Source organism: Scyliorhinus torazame, chromosome 16 (assembly GCF_047496885.1).
Source record: "Scyliorhinus torazame isolate Kashiwa2021f chromosome 16, sScyTor2.1, whole genome shotgun sequence".
Classification (NCBI taxonomy): domain Eukaryota; kingdom Metazoa; phylum Chordata; class Chondrichthyes; order Carcharhiniformes; family Scyliorhinidae; genus Scyliorhinus; species Scyliorhinus torazame.
Window position 1 is genome coordinate 4,265,804 of NC_092722.1, and position 21,328 is coordinate 4,287,131.

A 21,328-nucleotide genomic window follows, 5' to 3' on the forward strand; every position below is an offset into this window, starting at 1 on the left:
CCTATGACCTCCGTGATAGTCGACAGGAAGGTCTGGGAAACAGTGCTATACATGCAGGTTCGAGATTTTGCTAGAAAGTAGATACGGCTGGAGGAGGTGCTGATGACAGGAGGACTGGAGAAAGGAGATACAGAGCTTCCCGGGGGGCCCCGCTAATCACGTTCATATGTTTTGGTCCTGTCCAAAGCTGTAGGATTACTGAAAGGAGGTTTTTAGGGTAATTTCCAAGGTGGTGCGTGTGAAACTGGACCCGGGTCCCCGGGAGGCCATATTCGGGGTGTCGGACCAGCCAGGGTTGGAAACGGGTGCGGAGGCAGATGTTGTAGCCTTCGCCTCGTTGATCGCCCGAAGGTGGATCCTGTTGGGAAGGAGAGCAACCTCCCCACCCTGTGCCCTGGCGTGGCGGGGGGACCTGTTGGAATTCTTGACTCTTGAGAAGGTTAGGTTTGAACTGAGGGGAAGGATGGAGGGATTCTACAATTCATGGGCATTATTCATCATGCACTTTCAAGAACTGGATAACATTGAACATTAGTTGGGGGGGGGGGTGGAAGGGTTGGGGGGAGGGGGCTGTGTGTGTTAATGGTGACTATGGGTGATTCCTGATTTCTTTTTGTCATTTGTTTATGTGAACATGCAGGCTAATGTTTGGGGGTTTGTGGGAGGATGGGATCGTTGTTATTGATATGGGGATTGACATATTTGTTACTGATTATTGTTTGTTGTTGGTGGGTGTAAATTTGGGAGAAAATGTGAAAAAGGAGGAGAATAAAAAATATTTTTAAAAAGATGAAGGAGCTGTGCTCCGAAAGCAAGTGATTCGAAACAGACCTGTTGGAATTTAACCTGGTGTTGTAAGACTTCTTACTGTGCCCACCCCAGTCCAACGCCGGCATCTCCTCATTGGTGATACACTTAGAGAGGGCTAACAAGGCAAAGGATTACACTATGAATGTGGAGTTCATATCCACAGATCCCTGAAGTTGGCAGGGCAGGTGATAAGTGGTTAAGAAGGCATGTGGGATACTTGCCTTTGTTGGCCGAGGCACAGAATACAAGAGCAGGGAGGTCATACTGCAACTGTATAAAAGACTGGTTAGGCCACAACTGAAATGAAATGAAAATCGCTTACTGCACAAGTAGGCTTCAAATGAAGTTACTGTGAAAAGCCCCGAGTCGCCACATTCCGGCGCCTGTTCGGGGAGGCTGGTACGGGAATTGAACCTTGCTGCTGGCCTGCCTTGGTCTGCTTTCAAAGCCAGCGATTTAGCCCTGTGCTAAACCAGCCCGTTCTAATACTGTCTGCAGTTCTGGCCACCACATTATAGGAAGGATGTGATCACGCTGGAGAGGGTGTAGAGGAGGGTGGGCTGGAGGGTCTGTGCTATGAGGAAAGATTGGATAGGCCAGATCTGTTTTCCTTGAAGCAGCGAAGGGTGAGAGGGCACCTGATGGAGGTGTATAGCTTTATGAGGGGCCTAGATAGATAGGGTGGATAGGGACTTTTACCATTAGTAGAGAGGTTAATAACCAGGGGTAGGAAATAGAAGGCTAAGAGGAGAGTTGTGGAGAAACCTTTTCACCCAGAGGGTGGTGGGAGTCCGGAACTCGCTGCCTGAAAGGGAGGTGGAGTCAGAAACATATGTAACATTTATGAAGTATTTAGATATTCACTTGCACTGCCGTAACCTCCAGGGCTATGGGTCAAGTGCAGGGAAATTGGATTTGTGTACTCAGAACTTTGTGGATCAGTGTGGACACGATGGGCCGAATGGCCTCCGTTTGAGCTATAAACGTCTATGAATCTATGAAATGGTAAATTCCAAAAATCAGGAGAAGGTCAGACTGATTTCCTTCAGGACCCCAAAATAGTGTTTACCTGTGTTTCCTTTCTTTCCCCAGCCTCTTTCTGATGTATACCTCATTGCCATTTTAATATAAAACATGTCACTTTGTCCTTGAGAGATATACATGTCATAAAGAAACTGTGTTTTGGAGCCTCCACTTTTTGTTTCCCTGCATTCACTGCACACAGCTGCTTCGGTATCTCCTCTCCAATGTGTTTCAGCAAAATAAGTAGATAACTGATATCACAACAGATGCAACAATCTTAAATAATTCTTAAAACATTATCAGAAGTGGCTTAGAAATTAACATGTAATATTAATGTATGAATGCTTAATACATTTTCATCACATTTCTTTTTTTTTAAAATATATTTTATTCAAAATTTTTGGCCAACCATGACAGTACATTGTGTATCCTTTACACAGTAATATAACAATACAAATAACAATGGGCAGTTTTAAGCAAGAAATAAATAATATATAAACAACATCAAAATTAAAAAACAAAACTAAATGGCAACTGCCTTGTCCCAAATAAATACTCTCCAAAAATACAATTTAGCAGTCCAATATACAATTACCTATAACAACAACCTATACATATTATACATATACACTAACATCCCTGAGAGTCCTTCTGGTTCCCCCCCCCCCCCCCACCCCCCTGGGTTGCTGCTGCTGTCTTCTTCTTTTCCATTCCCTCTATCTTTCTGTGAGGTATTCGACGAACGGTTGCCACCGCCTGGTGAACCCTTGAGCCGATCCCCTTAGGACGAACTTAATCCGTTCCAACTTTATAAACCCTGCCATGTAATTTATCCAGGTCTCCACCCCCGGGGGCTTGGCTTCCTTGCACATCAACAGTATCCTGCGCCGGGCTACTAGGGACGCAAAGGCCAAAACATCAGCCTCTTTCGCCTCCTGCACTCCCGGCTCTTCTGCAACCCCAAATATAGCCAACCCCCAGCTTGGTTCGACCTGGACCCCCACCACCTTCGAAAGCACCTTTGTCACCCCCACCCAAAACCCCTGTAGTGCCGGACATGACCAGAACATATGGGTGTGATTTGCTGGGCTTCTCGAGCATCTCGCACACCTATCCTCCACTCCAAAAAATTTACTGAGCCGTGCGCCAGTCATATGCGCCCTGTGTAACACCTTAAATTGTATCAGGCTTAGCCTGGCACACGAGGACGATGAGTTTACCCTACTTAGGGCATCAGCCCACAGCCCCTCCTCAATCTCCTCCCCCAGCTCCTCTTCCCATTTCCCTTTCAGCTCTTCTACCATAATCTCCCCCTCGTCCCTCATTTCCCTATATATGTCTGATACCTTACCGTCCCCCACCCATGTCTTTGAGATCACTCAGTCCTGCACCTCCTGCGTCGGGAGCTGCGGGAATTCCCTCACCTGTTGCCTCGCAAAAGCCCTCAGTTGCATATACCGGAATGCATTCCCTTGGGGCAACCCAGATTTTTCGGTCAGCGCTCCCAGACTTGCAAACGTCCCATCTACAAACAGATCTCTCAATTGTGTTACTCCTGCTCTTTGCCATGTTCCAAATCCCCCATCCATTCTCCCCGGAGCAAACCTATGGTTATTTCTTATCGGGGACCACACCGAGGCTCCCGTCTTTCCCCTATGCCGTCTCCACTGCCCCCAAATTTTCAGAGTAGCCACCACCACCGGGCTTGTGGTGTATTTCTTCGGTGAGAACGGCAACGGCGCCGTCACCATAGCTTGTAGGCTAGTCCCCCTGCAGGACGCCCTCTCCAATCTCTTCCACGCCGCTCCCTCCTCTTCTCCCATCCACTTACATACCATTGAGACATTGGCGGCCCAGTAGTACTCACTTAGGCTCGGTAGTGCCAGCCCCCCCCTATCCCTACTACGCTGCAGGAATCCCCTCCTCACTCTCGGGGTCTTCCCGGCCCACACAAAACTCATGATATTCTTCTCAATCCTTTTGAAAAAAGCCTTCGTGATCACCACCGGGAGGCACTGAAACACAAAAAGGAACCTCGGGAGGACCACCATTTTAACCGCCTGCACCCTCCCTGCCAGTGACAGGGATACCATGTCCCATCTCGTGAAGTCCTCCTCCATCTGTTCCACCAACCGCGTTAAATTTAACCTATGCAATGTACCCCAATTCTTGGCTATCTGGATCCCCAAGTAGCGAAAGTCCCTTGTTACCTTCCTCAGCGATAAGTCCTCTATTTCTCTGCTCTGCCCCCCTGGATGCACCACAAACAACTCACTTTTCCCCATGTTCAGTTTATATCCTGAAAATTCTCCAAACTCCCCAAGTATCCGCATTATCTCTGGCATCCCATCCGCCGGGTCCGCCACATACAACAACAAATCGTCCGCATACAGAGATACCCGGTGTTCTTCTCCTCCCCTGAGTACTCCCCTCCACTTCCTGGAACCCCTCAGTGCTATTGCCAGGGGCTCAATCGCCAGTGCAAACAATAATGGGGACAGAGGACATCCCTGCCTCGTCCCTCTATGGAGCCGAAAATATGCAGACCCCCGTCCATTCGTGACCACGCTCGCCATCGGGGCCCTATACAGCAGCTGTATCCATCTAATATACTCATCTCCAAAGCCAAATCTCCTCAACACCTCCCACAAATAATTCCACTCCACTCTATCAAATGCTTTCTCGGCATCCATCGCCACCACTATCTCCGCTTCCCCCTCTGGTGGGGGCATCATCATTACCCCTAGCAGCCTCCGTATATTCGTATTCAGCTGTCTCCCCTTCACAAACCCAGTTTGGTCCTCGTGGACCACCCCCGGGACACAATCCTCTATCCTCATTGCCATTACCTTGGCCAGAATCTTAGCGTCTACATTCAGGAGGGAAATAGGCCTATAGGACCCGCATTGCAGCGGGTCTTTTTCTTTCTTTAGGAGAAGCGATATCGTTGCCTCTGACATAGTCGGGGGCAGCTGTCCCCTTTCACTCGCCTCATTAAAGGTTCTCATCAGTAGCGGGACGAGCAAGTATTTCCTGTAAAATTCAACTGGGAATCCATCCGGTCCCGGAGCCTTCCCAGCCTGCATGCTCCTAATTCCTTTCACTACTTCCTCCATTTCGATCTGTGCTCCCAGTCCCACCCTCTCCTGCTCCTCCACCTTAGGAAATTCCAGCTGGTCCAGAAAACACATCATTCTCTCCTTCCCATCCGGGGGCTGAGCTTCATATAATCTTTCATAGAATGCCTTGAACACTCCATTCACTATCTCCGCTCCCCGCTCCATCTCTCCCTCCTCATCACTCACTCCCCCTATTTCCCTCGCTGCTCCCCTTTTCCTCAATTGGTGGGCCAGCAACCTGCTCGCCTTCTCCCCATATTCGTATTGTACACCCTGTGCCTTCCTCTACTGTGCCTCTGCAGTACCCGTAGTCAGCAAATCAAATTCTACGTGTAGCCTTTGCCTTTCCCTGTACAGTCCCTCCTCCGGTGCCTCCGCATATCGCCTGTCCACCCTCAGAAGTTCTTGCAGCAACCGCTCCCGTTCCCTACTCTCCTGCTTTCCTTTATGTGCCCTGATTGATATCAGCTCTCCTCTAACCACTGCCTTCAGCGCCTCCCAGACCACTCCCACCTGGACCTCCCCATTATCATTGAGTTCCAAGTACTTTTCAATACACCCCCTCACCCTTAGACACACCCCCTCATCCGACATTAGTCCCATGTCCGTTCTCCAGGGTGGACGCCGTTCTTTTTCCTCCCCTATCTCCAAGTCCACCCAATGTGGAGCGTGATCCGAAATAGCTATGGCCGTATACTCCGTCCCCCTCACCTTCGGGATCAGCGCCCTTCCCAAAAGAAAAAATTCTATTCGCGAATAAACTTTGTGGACATAGGAGAAAAACGAAAACTCCTTACTCCTAGGTCTACTAAATCTCCATGGGTCTACTCCTCCCATCTGCTCCATAAAGTCTTTAAGCACCTTGGCTGCTGCCGGCCTCCTTCCAGTCCTGGACCTCGATTTGTCCAGCCCTGGTTCCAGCACCGTGTTAAAATCTCCACCCATTACCAACTTCCCCACCTCTAGGTCCGGGATACATCCTAATATGCGCCTCATAAAGTTGGCATCATCCCAGTTCGGGGCATATACGTTCACTAAGACCACCGCCTCCCCCTGTAATTTGCCACTCACCATCACGTATCTGCCCCCACTATCCGCCACTATGGTCTTTGCCTCAAACATTACCCGCTTCCCCACTAATATAGCCACCCCCCTGTTTTTCGCATCTAGCCCCGAATGTAACACCTGCCCCACCCATCCTTTGCGTAGTCTAACCTGGTCTATCAGTTTCAAATGCGTCTCCTGTAACATAACCACATCTGCCTTAAGTTTCTTTAGGTGTGCGAGTACCCGTGCCCTCTTTATCGGCCCGTTCAGCCCTCTCACATTCCACGTGATCAGCCGGGTTGGGGGGCTCTTTACCCCCCCCCTTGTTGATTAGCCATCCCCTTTTACCCAGCTCCTCACCCGGTTCCCACGCAGCTGTGTCCCCCCCAGGCGGTGCCCCCCCGCCCACCCCACCCCATACCAGCTCCCCCTTCTCCCCAGCAGCAGCAACCCAGTAAATCCCCCCTCCCCCCCCCCCCCGCTAGATCCCCCACTAGCGTAGTTACACCCCCCATGTTGCTCCCAGAAGTCAGCAAACTCTGGCCGACCTCGGCTTCCCCCCATGACCTCGGCTCGCACCGTGCGACGCCCCCTCCTTCCTGCTTCCCTATTCCCGCCATAATTATCATAGCGCGGGAACAAAGCCCGCGCTTCCCTTTTGGCCCCGCCCCCAATGGCCAACGCCCCCAACTCCTCCACCTCCCTTCCTCCCTCCCCCACAACCTGTGGAAGAGAGAAAAGTTACCGGGTCGCAGGATTAACAACATAAAAATCATCTCTCCCCCCTTTTTTCCCCCCTCTTCGCCCCCCATATTCGCCCCACCATTTTGTCTCGAACGTTCTTTTTTAATAACCCACTCATTCCAATTTCTTTTCAACAATAAATGTCCACGCCTCATCCACCGTTTCAAAGTGGTGGTGCTTCCCTTGATATGTGACCGACAGTCTTGCCGGCTGCAGCATTCCAAATTTGATCTTCTTTTTATGAAGCACCGCCTTGGCCCGATTAAAGCTCGCCCTCCTTCTCGCCACCTCCGCACTCCAGTCTTGATAAACGCGGATCACCGCGTTCTCCCATCTACTGCTCCGAGTTTTCTTTGCCCATCTTAGGACCATCTCTCTGTCCTTAAAACGGTGGAATCTCGAGGAATTTCTCCAGCCCTCGGTCTTCGCGCCATAACTCGATAGGCTCCCTCCACCTCCAGCGGACCCGTCGGGGCCTCCGATCCCATCAACGAGTGCAGCATCGTGCTCACATATGCCCCGACGTCCGCCCCTTCTGTACCTTCAGGAAGACCAAGAATCCTTAAATTCTTCCTCCTCGCATTATTCTCCAGCACCTCCAGCCTTTCCACACATCGTTTATGGTGTGCCTCGTGCATCTCCGTCTTCACCACCAGGCCCTGTATATCGTCCTCGTTCTCGGCAGCCTTTGCCTTCACGACCCGAAGCTCCCGCTCCTGGGTCTTTTGCTCATCTTTTAGCCCTTCAATCGCCTGTAATATCGGGGCCAACAGCTCCTTCTTCATCTCCTTTTTGAGCTCTTCCACGCAGCGTTTCAAAAACTCGTGTTGTTCAGGGCCCCATATTAAATTGCCACCTTCCGACGCCATCTTGGTTTTTGCTTGCCTTCCTTGCCGCTGCTCTAAAGGATCCACCGCAATCCGGCCACTTTCCTCTCCTTTTTCCATCCGTATCCAGGGGGGGATTCCCTTCTGGTTTACCGCACAGTGCTTCTAGCCGTTAAACTTGCCGTTGGGGCTCTTATTAAGAGCCCAAAAGTCCGTTCCACCGGGAGCTGCCGAAACGCGCGACTTGGCTGGTCATCGCCGCACCCGGAAGTCCACATTTCTTTTTTAAATGTTAAATTTTTACACAATGATCAACGGAAGCAAGAACACAAGAATGCAAAAAAAAAAATCAGATTCACAAACAAATATTAAAGTAACAAAAAGAACAAAAACAAAACCAACACATAATTAACTTAAATAATGTAACAAAACTAAACCCCCTAACAGCTGACAGTTACTAGATCCTTAAAAAAGGAAATAAATGGTTGCCATCTGAAGTAGAACCTCTCCACCGACCCCCTGATAGTGTTTGATTTTCTCGAAGTGCAGGAATGATATCAACCAGGCTGTGTGGGAGACCTCCAACCAAGCAATATTCGTCTCTGGGCTATTGGTGAAGAAAACGCAATAACATCCCAGACCGAATCACCGGAGAATCCGACACGACCAGCAGATATGGGTCTAATCCAAATGGAGTATTTCCGACATGGTGCTAAAGAAGGAAGCCCAGTAGCCTACTAGTGTGAGGCAGGACCAGGACATATGCATGTGTCTAGTCGAGCCAAGAAAACAGCAATCACACCTACCTTCAACATTTGGGAAAATCATAAGCTGAATTAAGACTCAACCGGGCGAATAAGGATGTAGAATTGACCCTTTGAAAGATCTCCCTCCTAACCTCACTAGTAAGTATAGGACCCAATTCACTTTCCCATTTTGCTCTCACCCAGTCTAATGGTGAGGAATCCGATGAAGGAATAGGGCCACAGAGGTCCAAAATAGACTCCTCGCCAAGCCGAACCAAGGAAAGAATCCTCTTCAGCAAGGAAGAAGGTGGCGCCAAAGGAAAGGAAGGAAAAGCCGTATGTGAAAAGTCGCAAACTTGAAAAAGAAACCTCTCTTTTTCTTTAAAAGTGTGGAATCACACAATCACCGCACGCGGCGGATCTTCAGAGCGAGGCTTCGGTCGAATTGACCGATGGACCTGGTCTAATTCAGGGAGGGGTCGTAAATCCGTTCTCAACCGCCATCTTGAAGAACAAGAAATATTCCGTGGAGCTGCTGCCCTCAATTCCCTTCAGGAACCCCACAATACGGATGTTCTGCCTCCTGATCCCGGTCCCCAGGTCCTTCAGCTTGGTTCTTAATGATTTATTGGCTTCAGCCGCCGAGGCCAGATCGGTCTCCAGAGAGGTGATCCGACGGACCACTGTGATCCGTTAATGCCGCCTCTGTGCTCTTAATCGTGACTCCATGGGCTTCAAAGGTCTTATTATTTGTTTGAAGAACCACACGAATAGGGGCCAAGGCTTCTTGAATTGATTTTTAATATCCACCGACACATTTTGTCGGTGTTTATCAAGCTCTTTCACCAATATGCTGGTGAGAGCCTCGGCCGTTACTGGAGTGGACAGAGAGGAAATAGCCACCTCCAGAACATTCCTAACAGGCCTCGGACTCCTTCGATGGGTTTCAGTTCAAAACCTTCTTGGCATCTCAGAAAAGAGAACATTCTCTCCTGTTAAACTGCACAATTTTCCAAAGAATAAACGAGTGTGGCCCCAAGAAAAAGGGCAAAATGATCAGTTGTCCAGTGGGAGCCACCTTGAGCACCTTTTCCCCTTACATCACACCACTGGAAGTACATTTCCATCATATTTCTGTCTGCTATTTTAACATATATTAACTTGTTCAAAATAAATGTGCCTGTTAAAACATTTAATAGTGATATGTTGCATGAGTTCTCAAATATTGCTAAGTTTGTTGGATATTTTGTTCATAAATGAGCTCATTGGCAACTTATAAAGGTGTAGTGTATTGTCATTGGCTCATCCTACTGCCTGTTCTGGTTTGCTTACCGTTGTATGTAGCTGTAGTTACAAATTTAGTACCAAACCAGTAAAGATTGAGATTTTTGAACACCATAGGTGCTCCTATATAATATACATAATACAATACAAAAAATCCCAAGGACTCAGTGGCACAGTGGTTAGCACTGCTGCCTCACAGTGCCAGGGACCCGGGCTCGATTCCTGTCTTGGGTGACTATGTGGAATTTGCACGTTCTCCCCGTGCCTTGTGGGTTTCCTCGAGGTGCTCTGGTTTCCTCCCACAGTCTAAAGATGTGGCTGTGTGGATTGACCATGATCAATGTGTGGGGATAGGGTGGAGTGGTAGGCCTTGGTGGAGGGTTGGTGCAGACCTGGTGGGCTGAATGGCCTCCTTCTACACTGTAAGGATTCGATAAAAAGAGAGAAAAAGGCCATTTGGTCCATCAAATCATTGCTGCTTTTCTACATTGGGTGCAATCTGAACATTGATATCATGACCTTGTTTTTTATTTTTTTTAAATATATTTATTCAAATTTTCCAACAAATTTTCAACAACCCCCCCCCCAACAAGAAAAAAGAGACAAAAACACAACAATCAGAAATTATACATTGGATTTCCCCCATATACAATAACCCCCCATATAACATTTAAAAGCACAAACAGGGAAAAAAAAACACCTTCACCCAAATGCCACCCCAAAAGAACCCCCCTGGGCTGCTGCGGCTGCTGACCTCCTCCTAACGCTCCGCCAGATTGTCTAGGAACAGTTGCCACCGCCTGGAGAACCCTTGCACAGACCCTCGCAAGGCAAACTTTATCCTCTCCAGCTTGATGAACCCTGCCATGTCATTGATCCAAGCTTCCACACTAGGGGGCTTCGCATCTTTCCATAGTAGCAAAATCCTCCGCCGGGCTACCAGGGACGCAAAGGCCAGAATACCGGCCTCTTTCGCCTCCTGCACTCCCGGCTCGTCCGATACCCCAAATAATGCCAATCACCAGCTCGGCTTGACCCGGGCGTTCACTACCTTGGACATAGTCCTCGCAAAACCCATCCAGCGCCGGGCACGACCAGAACATATGGACGTAATTTGCCGGGCTCCCCGAGCGTCTCCCACATCTGTCCTCCACCCCAAAAGAACATACTCAACCTCACCCCTGTCATAGGCGCTCTGTGAGTAACTTTGAACTGTATTAGGCTGAGCCTGGTGCATGAGGAGGAAGAATTAACCCTACTCAGGGCATCAGCCCACAGACCCTCATCTATCTCCTCCCCAAGCTCCTCCTCCCACTTGCCCTTTAACTCCTCCACCGAAGCCTCCTCCTCTTCCTGCAGCTCCTGGTAAATCGCCAAAACCTTGCCTTCTCCAACCCATACACCCGAAATCACCCTGTCCTGAATCCCACGTGCCGGAAGCAGCGGGAATTCCCTCACCTGCCGCCTCACAAACGCCGTCACTTGCATGTACCTGAAAGCATTTCCCGGGGGTAGCCCAAACTTCTCCTCCAGCGCCCCTAGGCTCCCAAACGTCCCATCGATGAACAGGTCCCCCATTCTTCTAATCCCTACCCGATGGCAGCTCCGAAACCCTGCATCCTCCCTTCCAGGGACGAACTGATGATTCTCCCGAATCGGTGACCAAATCGAGGCTCCCACCTCGCCCCTGTGTCGCCTCCACTGCCCCCAGATCTTCAGCATCGCCGCCACCACCGGACTCATGGTGTACCTTGTCGGCGAGAGAGGCAGCGGTGCCGTCACCAGCGCCCTCAGGCTCGTTCCTTTGCAGGACGCCATCCAACCTCTTCCATGCCGCCCCCTCGCCCTCCATTACCCACTTACGGATCATCGCCACATTGGCAGCCCAATAATAGCCACACAAATTCGGCAGCGCCAGCACCCCCCTGTCCCTGCTACGCTCCAGAAACACTCTCTTCACCCTCGAGGTCTTATTCGCCCACACAAATCCCATGATGCTCCTGCTTACCCGTTTGAAAAAGGCCTTGGGGATCAAAATGGAAAGGCACTGGAACACAAAGAGGAACCTCGGGAGGACCGTCATTTTGACCGACTGCACCCTACCCGCTAGTGAGAGGGGCAGCATATCCCATTTTAAAAAATCCTCCTTCATCTGCTCCACCAACCGCATCAAATTGAGCTTGTGCAGGGCCCCCCAGCTCCTCGCTACTTGGATCCCTAGGTACCGAAAGCTCCTTTCCGCCCTCTTCAGCGGTAGCTCGCCTATCCCCCTTCCCTGGTCCCCTGAATGCACCACAAAGAACTCACTCTTCCCTACGTTGAGTTTATACCCCGAAAAGTCCCCAAACTCCCTAATGATCCGCATGACCTCCGCCATCCCCCCCCACTGGATCCGCAACATACAACAACAGGTCATCGGCATACAACTACACCTGGTGTTCCTCTCCCCCCTGGACCAATCCCCTCCATTTCCTGGACTCCCTCAGTGTCATGGCCAGCGGCTCAATTGCTAGTGCAAACAACAAGGGGAATAAGGGGCACCCCTGCCTCGTCCCCCGGTACAGCCGAAGGTACTCCGACCTCTGCCGGTCCGTAGCCACACTCGCCACCGGGGCTCTATATAGCAGCATGACCCAACTTATGAACCCCTCCCCGAACCCAAACCTCCTCAACACTTCCCAAAGATACTCCCACTCCACCCGATCAAAGGCCTTCTCCGCGTCCATAGCTGCCACTACCTCCGCTTCCCCCTCCACCGAGGGCATCATAATCACATTGAGGAGCCTCCGCACATTTGTATTTAGCTGCCTACCCTTCACAAATCCCGTCTGGTCCTCATGAATCACCCCCGGGACGCAGTCCTCAATTCTCTTAGCCGGCACCTTCGACAGCAACTTAGCGTCAACATTGAGGAGCAAGATCGGTCTATACGACCCACATTGCAATGGATCCTTGTCCCGCTTCAAGATCAAAGAAATCAGCGCCCTGGACATTGTCGGGGGCAATGTCCCCCCCTCCCTCGCCTTATTAAAAGTCCTCACTAGCAACGGGCCCAGCAGGTCCACGTATTTCCTGTAAAATTCAACCGGGAACCCATCCGGTCCGGGCCCTTCCCCGCCTACATGCTCCCCAATCCTTTAACCAGCTTCTCCAGCCCAATCGGCGCCCCAAAACCAGCCACCTCCCCCTCCTCCACCCTCAGGAACCTCAGCTGATCCAGGAATCGTCGCATCCCCTCCTCCCCCGCTGGGGGCTCAGACCTGTACAGATCCCCATAGAAGTCCCAAAATACCTTGTTTATTCTCACCGCACTCCACACCGTATTCCCCCCTCTATCCTTGACTCCACCAATCTCCCTCGCTGCCACCCTCTTACGAAGCTGATGTGCCAGCATCCGACTTGCCTTCTCACCATACTCATAAGCCGCCCCCTGCGCTTTCCTCCACTGTGCCTCTGCTTTCCCCGTGGTCAACAAGTCGAATTCCGTCTGGAGGTTCCGTCGCTCCCTAAGTAGCCCCTCCTCGGGGGCCTCTGCATAACTCCTGTCCACCCTTAAAATCTCCCCCACCAACCTCTCCCTCTCCCTCCCCTCTCTCTTCTCCCTGTGGGCCCCTGGTCAGATTAGCTCTCCCCTGACCACTGCCTTCAACGCCTCCCAAACTACTCCCACCTACACCTCCCCGTTGTCGTTGGCCTCCAAGTATCTTTCAATACACCCCCGCACCCGCCCGCACACCCCCTCATCCGCCAACAGTCCCACATCGAGGCGCCACAGCGGGCCATATCATGACCTTGTTTTAGCAAATATGCATTTGCCAACTGCTGGAGAGTTTAATTTGCTTTGTGGAACAGCTGGAACATATGGAACATTAAACCTGGAAATTCGGTTATGGAGCCATTTTGACTCTATTCATAGGCAGAGATCAGTTTCACTAACTTTATGCCTGACATAATGTGCTCCAGGCTACCTTAATATGTTTATATTGTAGAAGCTGGTAATTCCCAGCACAGTTCAAAGATTTTGATAATTAGGAGGAATGACTGTGCCCTTAGGGTTGAACCACTGAATTTTTCAGTTTGAAATTAATGGTGAGATCTTACAGAATGTAATTTTGTTAAAGGTTTATATACAGGTTTACATTGCTACCTTTATGTTCGAAAATTATTTTTCGTTCATCTTTATGTAATGGTAAATTGGAAAGACCTCTACCAGGTACCACAGAAATTATTATATTAAGGAGTGTTCAACTGTTTATCTTTAGATGGATATTTCCGAGTAGGTGTAAGAAGGTGCTAGAGGAGCTGTTTTCTCCTAAGCAAAGCTATTTTAAAAATAAAGTGACCTCTTTCATTCAGGCCGCTAGGTGTAACTCGAGTAAAACTCAGAAATGACCTCATTCCTGTTTGTGCAAAGTCATGTAAATGGGAACACTAGAGGTCAAATAAAGGCTACTTACTGTCGCTCAGGAAAGTTTTTTTCTGTTTAAAGAAAACCTATTAGATAAGAATCCTCCCTTCTCTTTCCGAGGCCCAGTAGATTATAACAGTTTGATGTTTACCGTTACCGAGAGCTCTTGGGAGAGCTCATCTGAACGAGGTCAGAAGAAACCATTTTGTCTACTGCAAGGGCCTTAACCTGCAGTGTGGGTGCTACAGCTTGATCGGATTGACGTAACGCAAAGAAATGACGGGCATTGATACCCATTTCCTAATGTTTCAATTCATAATATAGTACTTCATCATTAATTGGATCTTAACCTGATTCATTGGGATTTGTTGCTCTTTTAGAAATATGTTTTTAGCTAATTGGTACAGGTGTAATTATAGAGGCGGCATTTTGTCTAACGAGGTGGATAGCTCCAATTGAGAATTTCTCAAATCACCAGACCTTGCTGGTAAAATGTGCCCCGAATTGGGGGAAGCAGATGCTCGGAGGGCTAGGGGTGGGTGCTGCCGAGCTGGTCTGGTTAGAAAGCCCACCTCGGTTCTCTATGACTTTGTCCCAGTTGTTTTAGAAGATTTTAGGCTCTCTAGCCCTCATCCCTCATATCCTCCATCCTCATATCCTCCAAACTCAAAATGTCAGCTCATACTCCCCACATGCAAACACAGTGTCAACTAACCCAGGATAAACCAAGGGCAGATGGCAGGAGCCATGTGGAGATGGTAGTAAAAATACTCCTATTCACAAAAGCTTGTTAATCTCTTTTAAAATCAAGCTTATTTTCATTTCCCTAATCCTCTAATAATCTCTTTAAATTGTCAACTGTGGACTCAAAATCCCCTATTGAGACGATTGTAGGTTTTGAAACTCAGGCAAGCCTGCATAATAAATTGCCCTTTGGAGAATATCAACAAATAACTATTGAAACTGCTTGAACAGATGCTATGGCAGCTGCCCTGTCAATTATAGCACTCCAGAGGTTTTTTTTTAACAATCGATGACATCTGCAGGTGGTGAAACATTCCTTACCCACCCTTTATGTGCATTTTACATCTATCCCATCAAGTTGTAACTCCCACCCTGGAGTTAAGGCCCTTGTGGAAGACAAGATGCAGCTTGTTAACTCAGCACCATGTTGAAATTGTCCTTCTGAGTTTGGATTACCCTCTTGTGTGAATCATTCCCCAATTCATGTCACCCACTGGCAAAAATAGGATCTGTTGGAAATGGGGGTGCAGCTTCCGTACCTTGGACCTTTTTTAAAGGTCCGTGGAGTCTTCCCAATTAATTGAAAATCCAGCCCAAAATTTACAAATGCACATTTTCAATAGTGCCACTTTGTGGTGTTGCCAAAGGGGTGACAGTGGTGTGTTGATAATGTTACTGGACCAGTAACCCAGGGGCCCAGACTAATGCTCTGAGGACATAGGTTCAGAACCCACCACAGCAGCTGTTGGAATTTAAATTCAGTTAATTAAGCTGGAATTAAAAGCTAGTCAAATGGTGACAACAAAATCATTGTCGATTGTCATAAAAACCCATCTAGTTCACTCATGTCCTTCAAGGAAGGAAATCTGCTGTGCTTACCTGGTATGCCCTACACTTGACTCTTAACTTTGGCGAGATTTGAAATCTTCTCTCACACAGGGATCTCTTTCTTAGATGCCTTCATCGAGGATCCACATTCAGGATTTCAACCTCTCCCTTCAGTATTCCCCTGTCTTGGATTGCCACATGTATTTCAGTTTTCACTCACTCAATCTGTCAGGTACCCAGCCATACCAGCAGAACACCATTGCTTCACGGGCTGTAATAAGGTATCACTAACCTTAGGATTACTTCAGATGTCAGGCTTCTCGCTAGCCAACTTCTCCAGGCCTGCACATAGAAGCCCTGCCTTTAACTGCATGCCTCTCTCTGCCCTTTTTATTAACTTCAGTGAATAATACAGATTTCGGTTCTCTGTTCCATTGACTTCAGTCTTCCTGGGACTCTTTGGAGAGTGGAAACCCTCACGTGAAAGCCAGTGTTCTAGTGATACCAATTTGTCTCGCAGTGTGACAAACATAGCAACATAGGATCGAAGGAATTAGGAGCATAAGTAAGCAATTCAGCTGACGAGCCTGCTTCACCTTTCAGTCAGATCATGACTGATCTCTGGAGAAATTTGCTGAGAAATCCACAAAAGTCGTTTTGTGTAGCATCTGTTACTTGGCTTCAGAGTGAGGTGTGTCTGAACACATTTCACCTATTGATGTACACAGACTGTGTAGGTCCTGAGAACATCAGAGTATAAGCTATATTTTGTGCTATCCTTATGAATCTGTGTATACCTGTATAGGTATAGCTTAGGTGAAGGAGTTGTATTAAAGTTAATCTTTTCTTGTTTAATGAATGTTTCATTATTTTGTGAAAAGTTAATTTGCAGTCCTGCAACTCTGTTCATCCAAGTCGCTAAACAAAAATTAAAAGTTGCAAGTGCCATGAAATGACCATGTCCAACAAGAGAAAATCTATCCATCGCCCTTGGCATTCAATGACATTACCATCACTGAATGCCCCGTTATCAATATCCTGGGGGTTACCATTGTCCAGAAATTGAACTGGAGTAGACACATAAATATTGTGGCTACTAGAGCTGATCAGAGCCTCGGAATGCTTCAGCCCCTGACCCCCCCAAACCTGTCCGCCATCTACAAGGCACAAGTTAGGAGTGCGATGGAATACTCTCCACTTGCCTGGAAGAGTGCAGCTCCAACAACACTCAAGAAGCTTGATGCCATTCAGGACAAAGCAACCCACTTGATTGGCATCCATCTACACCTTAAGCATTCACTGCCTCTATTACCGACGCACAACAGCAACAGTGAGCACCATCTGCAAGATGCACTGCAGGAACTCACAAACGGTCCTTCGGCAGCACCTTCCAAAGCCGCCATCTCTACGACATAAAAGCTCAAGGGCATCAATCACATAGAAACGCCACCACCTAAAGTTCTGGTCACCAGCCTGTCTTGGAAATATGTTGCTGTTGGTAAGAAATTGAGTTCTTTAATCTAAAGATATTTTCTGCATAATATAAAGCTCACTTAAAAGCTTTCTAAAAAGGCAACAATTTTAAACAGTCTTTGGAAACAGTCAAGTCTCTTGGTTCACATTTCTAAGCTGTTAGAATGCGTCCTATGTACCTCATCTACGCAATTGTTCAGAAAGGACTAGAATATGACCCTCAGCAGGATGTAAATTAAAAAACTGACCTTCAGCAAGGTGACAAACAGGGGAGGTGGTAACCACCCCGATGTTTGGATACCTGTCGTGTATCCATTAGTCAGAATAGCTAGATAGGTGAATGACACTGGGTAAACGACGGGTAATCTACCAACCCTCCAAAAGGGTACTGGTGGTATGCAGCAGAGGTGTGATTGAGGGTGGCAGTGCTTGTTGAGCAGCTGCTTTCAGATAGAAGTTGCTTCAGAGGTGGAGGACGAAGATCGGGGATGAGTTCCCTAACACTTCGACTAGAGAGCAGAATGCTGGAATCACAAATTACAGAGATCAACACACACTGTACCAACCGTATGTCCTCTGGGCTCTGGGATCAGTAAACTGCTCTCGCCTGTCATAGGTCATATAATTTTTCTGCCTAATTAGTGACTGCATCATATCTAAATTGTTGCTATTTCTTAATAAACAAACTAGTCGACCTATCCTGGGTAATGGTGAGCCCAAAAATCTTACCGTTCCTTCATCGTTGCTGCATCAAATTGCTGGAACTCCCTCCCTAACAGCATACCGACACCACAGGGACTGCAGCAGTTCAAGAAGACACCTCACCACCACCTTGTCAAGTGCAATTCCAGCTGGGCAATGAATGGCCAGTGAGGGCCACATCCCGCAAGCGAATAAAAGAATGACCTGCTGGATACAAAATATATGGATAGATTATTAAAACCAGCACATTTTCAGAATAACAACTTTTAAGGTTGTGCCAAGATATAAATAAAGTTTGTAACATACTCCCCTTTCCTATTGAACTATAATTATTAAGATTTTAAAAAACTAACAGTTTGAAATGTCTAAAATAAAACACATAAGACAGTAGATATAATTTCAAATGCATGAGATTCAATTCCCGTACCAGCCTCCCTGAACAGGCGCCGGAATGTGGCGACTAGGGGCTTTTCACAGTAACTTCATTGAAGCCTACTTGTGACAATAAGCGATTTTCATTTCATTTCATATTGTTCAAACCTGATTACCAATTTCTCTTACACTTTCAGGAGTTATTTAATTATAGCGATGAATAAATAAAACAAATCGAACGTTGTTTTATTTCTCATTTAAATAAAATGTATTTTTTGACTTTGTCGAAGCACCAAGGAATTATTTGAATACAACCGAGGTATTGGGCACCACAGTGGCGCAGTGGTTAGCACTGCTGCCTCACGGCGCCGAGGACCCGGGTTCAATCCCGGCTCTGGGTCACTGTGCGTGTGGAGTTTGCACATTTTTCCCATGCTTGCATGGGTTTCGCCCCCACAACACAAAGATGTGCAGGGTAGGTGGATTGGCCACGCTAAATTGCCCCTTAATTGGAAAAAATGAATTGGGTACTTACATTGTTACATAGAATTTACAGTGCAGAAGGAGGCCATTCAACCCATCGAGTCTGCACCGGCTCTTGGAAAGAGCACCCTATCCAAGGTCCACACCTCCACCCTATCCCCATAACCCAGTAACCCCACCCAGCACTAAGGGCAATTTTGGACACATGGGGCAATTTAGCATGGTCAATCCACCTAACCTGCACATCTTCGGACTGTGGGAGGAAACCCACGCACACACAGGGAGAACGTGCAGACTCCGCACAGACAGTGACCCAAGCCTGGAACCGAATCTGGGACCCTGGCGCTGCTAACCACAATGCTACCGTGCTGCCTCTAAATTTATTTTAAAAAACAAGGAATTAGATTCCTGAAAAATATGTTTACCATCAGCCAACGGGTTTTAAATGGGAGAGGTGAGGTGAAAAGTCTGTGCAGTAATGTTGGGCAGGATTTGACCCGCTGCATCCCCCCAGAGCAGGTCCTGCCAGTGTGTGGCCGGGAAGTCCCGCCCTCTGTTTAGCTCAGAAATCTTTATTTTCTTTTATCCATTTCTTTAATTTGTTGCTAAAATGTTGGATTTATCAAGGTGAAGAATGGGGCGACATTCTCCGACCCCCCCCCACCGGCCGGGTCGGAGAATCGCCAGGGGCTGGCGTGAATCCCGCCCCTGCCGGTTGCCGAAGTCTCCGGCACCGGATATTCGGCGGGGGCGGGAATCGCGCCGGTTGGCGGGCCCCCCCGCTCGATTCTCCGGCCCGGATGGGCCGAAGTCCCGCCGATAAATTGCCTGTCCCGCCGGCGTAAATTAAATCACCTACCTTACCGGCGGGACAAGGCGGCGCAGGCGGGCTCCGGGGTCCTGGGGGGGGGCGCGGGGCGATCTGGCCCCGGGGGGGTGCCCCCACGGTGGCCTGGCCCGCGATCGGGGCCCACCGATCCGCGGGCGAGCCTGTGCCGTGGGGGCACTCTTTCCCTTCCGCCTTGGCCACGGTCTCCACCATGGCGGAGGCGGAAGAGACTCCCTCCACTGCGCATGCGCGGGAATGCCATCAGCGGCCGCTGACGCTCCCGCGCATGCGCCGCCCGGAGATGTCATTTCCGCACCAGCTGGCGGGGCACCAAAGGAATTTTCCGCCAGCTGGCGGGGCGGAAATTCCTCCGGCGTCGTCCTAACCCCTCAATGTTGGGGCTCGGCCCCCAAAGATGCGGAGCATTCAGCACCTTTGGGGCGGCGCGATGCCCGTCTGATTGGTGCCGTTTTGGGCGCCAGTCGGCAGACATCGCGCCGTTTCCGGAGAATTTCGCCCCTGCAGGTCTCCCACTCTTTGCTTTAGGCTAGTAATTATATAACACATTTTTAAAAATGTATAGAACCAGAGCATCTTTCTTATTCACTGGCTCCAAAATTGCATCTGGAAGTACAACTACTTAACGAGTTTATCTGAAATCCCTCTCTGCACTATCCTAACGAAGTGTTAAATCTTTTTGCAATTAAATTGATTAATTACCCCTCCAAGGTAAGAGTGAGGAATTTTGTCTGAAAATGTTAAGCATTCGCATGTTGATAGTTCCAGTATGACTGTCCTGTGGCGAAACATGAAACGCATGGTTGTTTTTTAAAAAACTGCTGATTTTGAAATGCAACCTCAGTGCTCAAACTGTTGCAGTTTCACTCGGTGTAAATGCAACTTACAAATTGTGTTGGAATAATAGAATTTCCTGAAATGTTTAGTGCAGGTTGTCCTGAAAGCTGTCTGCTGACCTTTGCATGTTCCTTGATATTTTCTGATTTTAGAGAAGAATTCAAAGAATGTTGCAGGAGGATTGAAACTTTGGAGAAAGAGAAGGAGAAAGTGGAAGAAGATATTCAAGAGCAGCAAACTGCCAACAACAAGTATGTGATCTTTCTGCTATGTAGTTCATATCACACGTCTGTACGAATCACATTCTTCCAACACCCAATGAACTTAATATTACTTGGCGGCTATGTAAACAAATTCATCAATTTGCTGTTTTCTTCGTACATTCTCAGCTTGTTTCTTGTTTCCTCTTTCTCACAACATGGGAACCAATTTATTTCTGGAATCGAGACGCACCCTGGTTTTGGCTGCACAATAGGAGTAGGAGACTTATAATCTTGAAATTATTTCCATTGTTTTGACATCTAAAATTCAGCCTGGGTTTCAGTTCAGCTTTTGAAAATATTGTACAAATAATGAACTTTGAAGACTGGCGAGTATATTTGATGGAAAAAAATAACTTGCGCCTATATAGTTTCTCACCTTCGGGACATCCCAGGGGGTTTGCAGTCAATAAAATTAGTTTTGAAGTATCGTCCAGGGTGTGATGTAGGAAATGCTGCAGCTAATTTCGCACACAGCAAGATTGCATGAACAGTAATGTGATGGTGATATTAATTGTTCTTTAGTGGTGTTGGTTGAGGGGAGAGATAAACATCAACCAGGGCACCACAACGAGTTTCCCTGCCTTTATTCGAAATTCAACTGCATCAGAGATTTCCCTCAAGATTCTTCTTGGGCTGAAGAAAAACATCAAATATGTTTTGCCTGGTGAAGATTTGAGACATTTCAAAAAGGTTAATCAGAATGCACGGCAGTTCTTGGGTAACAGTATTTCTTTTGCGAAGGTGAATTGGGTGGAACTCCTGAGGAGCCAC

The 21,328-nt window shown here is 48.2% G+C and overlaps 1 protein-coding gene across 2 annotated transcripts in view; it reads left to right on the forward strand.

Moving 5' to 3' along the window:
• cfap74 (cilia and flagella associated protein 74) overlaps positions 1 to 21,328 on the forward strand; it is a 209,875-nt gene that overhangs the window by 34,547 nt on the left and 154,000 nt on the right. For both annotated transcript variants that reach the window (XM_072477806.1, XM_072477807.1), the window contains exon 5: positions 20,447 to 20,545. In XM_072477806.1, the coding sequence (XP_072333907.1) occupies positions 20,447 to 20,545 (99 nt within the window). The remainder of the gene's footprint in view (positions 1 to 20,446; positions 20,546 to 21,328) is intronic.